At 41.9% G+C, this 6,003-nt stretch overlaps 1 protein-coding gene across 6 annotated transcripts in view; it reads left to right on the top strand.

The window, feature by feature from the left end:
• Positions 1-6,003, top strand: part of DISC1 (disrupted in schizophrenia 1) — a 430,525-nt gene that overhangs the window by 188,641 nt on the left and 235,881 nt on the right. For 5 of the 6 annotated variants that reach the window (XM_011997303.1, XM_011997304.1, XM_011997306.1 and 2 more), the window contains exon 7: positions 1,257-1,311. The exons of the other annotated variant lie outside the window; for it this stretch is intronic. In XM_011997303.1, the coding sequence (XP_011852693.1) occupies positions 1,257-1,311 (55 nt within the window). The remainder of the gene's footprint in view (positions 1-1,256; positions 1,312-6,003) is intronic. 6 annotated transcript variants of the gene reach the window in all.

Raw genomic sequence — 6,003 nt, forward strand, 5'->3', positions numbered from 1 at the left:
GGTCTCGAGCTCCTGACCACAGGTGATCCCCCTACCTCGGCCTCCCAAAGTGCTGGGATTACAGGCGTGAGCCACTGCGCCTGGCCCCTAACTAAATAAATAAGCAAACATTGTAGATACAGATAGGCCCCACTCCATCCTTCCCTCTCCTTTCCTACCAGAAATAGTCATTTCCTTGTTTAACTTTATCTTTCACAAGTCACCTGTGAGAACCATTTGGTCCAGTTAGATTTATCTTCTTGCTAGAATTTCATTCTCCTTTTTTTTTGTTGTTGTTTTTTTGTTTTTTCCATTGAGGCCCAGTTCACTTTTCACCTCTTCCGGTAAGCTTTCCTAGTTCTAAATTGCTCCACAAGTTATTGTCTCCATTGCTCAAGGCAGACAATATTCTGCCTGGTGACAGCTTTTATGTAGCAGTTTTCTCCTAGTATTGATTTTCTATTCCCCTTATAGTAATTTTTTCCTCTTGCTTTATATTATAGCGAATCACGTGCGTGTGTTTCTTCTCCACTAGGTAACAACCTTCATAATAAGATCTGACTCTTAATTGCATTGATTCATTCATTCTACAGATATTGACTGAGGGCTGACTAACAAGCTCCAGGAATTGTTTAAGCAATGGGGATGCAGGAATGAACACAACAGACAGTCACTGCCTTCGTGGAACTTAAGTTCCAGTGGGAGAGAGAGAAATTACGTGAATAAATAAATATGTCAAGGTGAAAAGTGCTAAGGAGAAAAGAGAAGCGGGAGAACCCAAGGGGTGCTATCTCAGACATACTTTAAATATATGTCTTTCCTTTATGCTCTACTTCAGTGCTCAATGCAGAGGGCACTGGGTACGTACTTGCTGAATCGCATGGTCTACCCAAATAGATACTATTTGATTCCCTGCTAGTGAGACACTACTCAGCATACACCTTCCTTCTGGGAAGGTGGTTATAGGAATGCAGATTTTAATCCTTTGCTGCCAGAAGCACACCTTGGCTGTTCTTCCCATTATCAGTAGATATACACTCCGGGCATGATAAAATTGTAATACTAGCTTTAGTAAGGCATAATAAGGGAGGAAAGGTCTGCTTCCTAGCACCATATTTATTCCATAGTCAAATGGAACCAATTTGGCATCATCTTTCCTCCTGCACTTCTTCACCCATCAGACCAGTGGAAGGTTCACTTTTTGCAGTATTCCTAACTGTGGTGGTATTGAATTGTGGTTACCAAGAAGACCAATCTCCTCTTTTTAATTTTTCCAGCCTCCAGGAAAGAATAAAATCCCTCAACTTGTCACTTAAAGAAATCACTACTAAGGTAAGTACCTTTATACTCCCATTTTCCAAAAAAGCCTATGAAGCTTTCCTTTGACTTGATTTTACGTCTAGATCATAGGATACCTAGCTTCTGCAAAAACACGTAGACTTTGTCAAGCCATTTTGCAGTCCCAGTGATGAGTTAAAAGAGCCAGGAGAGAGTGCTTCTGCCATAGTGGAGGTCTCGACTTGTGAACACCCCAGAAATTGGCTGGTTTGGTCTTTGCTACAAAAGAAGCTGTCAATTTAGTGACTGGAAAAGGACTGCCGCTATGCATATTGAAACCCTTTGCTTAAAGATGCATTCGGGGCCGGGTGCAGTGGCTTACGCCTGTAATCCCAGCACTTTGGGAGGCTGAGGCAGGCGGATCACCTGAGTTCAAGAGTTCGAGATCAGCCTGACCAACGTCGTGAAACCCCATCTCTTCTAAAAATACAAAAATCAGCTGGGCATGGTGGCGGGTGCCTGTGATCCCAGCTACTCAGGAGGCCAAAGTAGGAGAATCACTTTAACCCAGGTGGTGGAGGTTGCAGTGAGCCGAGGTTGCACCATTGCATTCCAGCCTGGGAGACAGAGCGAGACTCCATCTCAAAGAAAAAAAAAATGCTTTCAGGATAGTAGTAACTTGAGAAATTAATTACTTTTCTTCCCAGGAGGGCAATGTCTAGTTTCCTCACAAATGAAACAGTCGGTGACTGTTTTTTGTTCTTTAAAGCTTTTCAGTTGGCTTGACAATCATTTTGCCTACTTTATACATCGTTTATACTGCCATAGCAAGACCTTGATTTGTGTACAGACAGAATATGTCTTCATTATTCCCTGGGAGCATGGTCAATTAATTTAAATAGTCAATGTCCTCATTAGTTAGGATAACCACAGTTTACAAAACAAAAGCCCTTCTCATATATATTTATACCTGGCCAAGTTATTGACAGACTGAGAAAGAGGATCAATTACTCTGTGAATTATGACTAAATGTTGTGGCAGAGAACTGGGTATGAATCATTCATTATTTGCAGTAGGTCTGGGAACCAGGGGTGGTTGTACGATGGTCGAAATGTAAAAAGGACAGCTTGCTGAGCAGAGAGCAATGCAGCCAAGAGCCTGTTGGCCTGGAAGGACTCTCTTCCAGTCTCTGTGCCCAGGGAAAGAAAGTCTTGGACCCTGGATCAGGAAACACGCCAAGGGCTCACCGCAGCTAAGCCAAAATCGGGGATGTGTTGTTGGCAAAAATGTCTAGAGTTACTCTGTGCATTTTCTCCGTTTCTGTATCGAATTTATTTCTGAAAACAACACCCAGTGATTTTGCTAAAGGTCACAGAGCCGCAGGTTTGATGGGTAATTATAACTTGCATACAAATAGAGCTTCCTGTTAGGAACAAGTGGTGCCCATAAGACAGCATCGGAACCAGGGACCCAGAAATGCCTGAATTCTGCTCTGCTCACCCAAAGGCTCTGTCACCCAGGCTGGAGTGTAATGGCAGGATCACAGCTCACTGCAGCCTTGATCTCCTGGGCTCAGGTAATCCTTCTGCCCCAGCCTCCCAAGTAGCTGGGACTACAGACATATGCTGCCTTGCCCAGCTACATTTGTTTGATTTTTAGTAGAGACCAGGTTTTGCTAGGTTGCTCAGGCTGGTCTTGAACTTCTGAGCTCAGGCGATTCTCCTGCCTCAGTCTGTCAAAATTGGGATTGCAGGCAAGAACCACCGCACCTGGCCTCTCTTACATCTTCTACTGTTTATCAGGTGCATCCTGATTTCTGTGTAGAATTAAAAGATAGGAGAACTGTCTTGGGTCTGAGTTTATTGACTATCTTCAGAACATACTGTATAGGTAACATGAATACATCTGTACACCAACACTGAGGATACAGGTGTGCCTATTATATAATGCAGATGGTGCTTATATGTGTGTGTTTATGACACTGTGTATTGTGGATACACACATATACTGATATGTACTCAGTATTAGGATTTGTTGAAAATCTCGAACTACTATTAAAGATCTTAGATTTTCCCAAATATCAAAAATGGTTTGCTTTGTTTGCATACCGTCTTACTCCATTTGGGTTGTTATAACAAAGTACCATAGACGGGGTGGCTTATAAATAACAGAAATTTAATTCCCATTGCTTTGAAGACTGGAAGTCTGAGATCAGGGTTCCAGCATGGCTAAGTTCTGGTGAGAGGCCCTCTTCCAGGCTGCAGATTGACTTCTTGTTGTATTCCCGCATGGAAGAAAGAGGGCAAGGCGGGGTCTCGGGCTTCTTTATAAGGGTACTAACCCTTCATGGGGGCCCCACCCTCATGACCTGATCACCTCCCAAAGGCCCCACCTCCTAATGCCATCACCTTGGGAGTTAGAATTTCAACCTGTGAATTCTGGGGGGACAAAAACATTTCCAACCATTGCATATACCTTGTCTAATACATTTAAAACACTTTATAATTACTTTGCTTTTCCATAAAATTAAGGAACTCATGTCTTTGATTTTAAAATGTAAACATAAAAGCTCCATTTGATAATGAGTTCCTTGGTGTCCAATTTTATTTGTAAATAAAAAGGATACACAGGTTTTCTGGGGATGTGTACGTGTGTGTGCAGAGTTGGATAGGTATGTGTGCACAGACATGAATGTGTGTGTGTGTGTGCGCGCTGTGGGAAGGGGGTTATATTAGTCCACAGAGAATTAAAACAAAACTGTCCAGTCATACAAAACACCTTTCTCTTTACTTTAAACTAGATTGACTAGTGACCATGAGCTAAAGGTCTCAGACTGACATAGCTTTCTTTCTCTAGTGTGTTAGATACACACACACACACACACACACACACACACATACCCCTACCTGATATTCTTTAGACTCCTGTCTCAGAAAGAAATGAAACCTTCCTTGCACTCATTACATTTCTTAAACTCTTATGGGTTACCAAAACCAAAGGTAATTAAGGGATAAATGAGATGGAAGAAACAGTTGGAAATAAATGGGATATCTGGAGATTGGTAGATATTAGATTACATCCAGCAGAGCCTGAAAGAGTGAACACTGCAATTTAATAAGAAGATTCAGAAAGGTTGTTTTGTATTAATATCGACAGGTTGAAGGATAGATTTGCTCAACAAAGGAGAAACTGACCCAATTATGATTAACAGATACTGTTCACTAAAATCAAAAATATTGGACATAGATTGGATGAGACACAAGAATTATGGCTGGTGTTACAGAGTTAATGGAAATGCCCTCAGACCTCAGATGACATTATTAAATGGATACGATGGGATGTGCCAGTCATCTGGGTTTGAGCCAAACACAGACTTGGTGCTGGGGGAAGGGATACCTTCCTTTTAACTCTGGTTCTGACATCCTGAAAAGTCTCAAGACGTTGAAAGGGTCTCGGAATTAATTACTCTGGACATGTGGATGCCCAACACCACCAGTGCAGGCTTTGTTTAGAGGCTACCAAACTGTCGTCTTCATCCAGAGAATGATTTTTATAAAAAAGATGTTGGAAAATTATAGCCACTGAATAGAACATATGGAAGTCCATGAGAGAAACAGTGGAGTATTTTAGGCAGAATGGATGAGGTCTGCTTTGACTCTAAAAATAATCTCAATTCAAACTGATATAAGAAAACATTTAAAGTTGATGGTGTCCAACAAACCCTAGATTCTTCTGGGAAATTAAATTTTTCTAGGTAGCTCATTAATCTGAGTCTAGATATCATTGGCATATGAAAAGTCTTGAGACTGCTGAAAGGGTTCAAAAAGGGAAAAATGTGATGTTTTAGCCTCCAACAAAATAAAAGATAACCTAAAAACATTTGGAAAAAGAAATTAAGATTTAAGATTTTTGCTGTTTTTGAAAAACCAAAGAAAAAAACTGTAGGATGTGTTTGGAATGTTATGGGAAAATACATGATAAAACCCTCAAACCTCACTGAGAATTACTTGTCTATTTTTCAAATCTGACTTGCCAGCAAGTATCTATCTGCCTTCAAAGTTTCCCTAAACAGTGTCTATTAATACTAGTAATTAAATTTAGCTTGCAGCTTTGACCTTCATCTCAATGGCCGTATCTTTATTCACTGCATACTATGTGCCAGGCACAGAGCAAAGTCCCTGCTCACATAAGCTCGTATCCCAGCAGACAGACAATGTGGAAACAAAGGAATAGAAGTACATAGTGTGTCATCTGAGCAGAAGCTGTGGAAAAACATCAAGCGGAGGGAGGGCCAAGGGAGGCTGCTATTTTGGGTGGGTGATCAGCAAGGCCTTTCCTCCCAGGCAGCGACTGAGCAGAGTCCCGAAGCGTATGAGTGAGCCAAACCACCTGGGGCTACAAAAGTGATGCAGACAGGAGGATTCGGCAAAGGTCTGGAGAAGGCAGGAGGCAGGAGTGATGCAATTATGTTAACTTGTGGTTGCTCTCTGTTGGATTAGCTCCTATCGGTTTTGTGATTGAGTGTGGGTGATGGGCATATGCTTGGAATACACCATTGCTCACTTTATTTTTGTTCTTTTTCTTCCATTTCCCTCCTTCCCGTCCCTTCCCTTCCTTCCTTCCCTTCTTCCCTGTTTCTTCCTCCCTCCCTCCCTTTCTTCCTTCTCCCTTCCTCTCTCCCTTCTTCCCTCCCTCCCTTCTTTTCTTTTCCATCCCTCCCTGACTTCCTTCCTCCCTTCCTTCCTC

The sequence above is a fragment of the Mandrillus leucophaeus genome, unplaced genomic scaffold, assembly GCF_000951045.1.
Source record: "Mandrillus leucophaeus isolate KB7577 unplaced genomic scaffold, Mleu.le_1.0 Scaffold537, whole genome shotgun sequence".
In the NCBI taxonomy this organism is placed as follows: Eukaryota; Metazoa; Chordata; class Mammalia; order Primates; family Cercopithecidae; genus Mandrillus; species Mandrillus leucophaeus.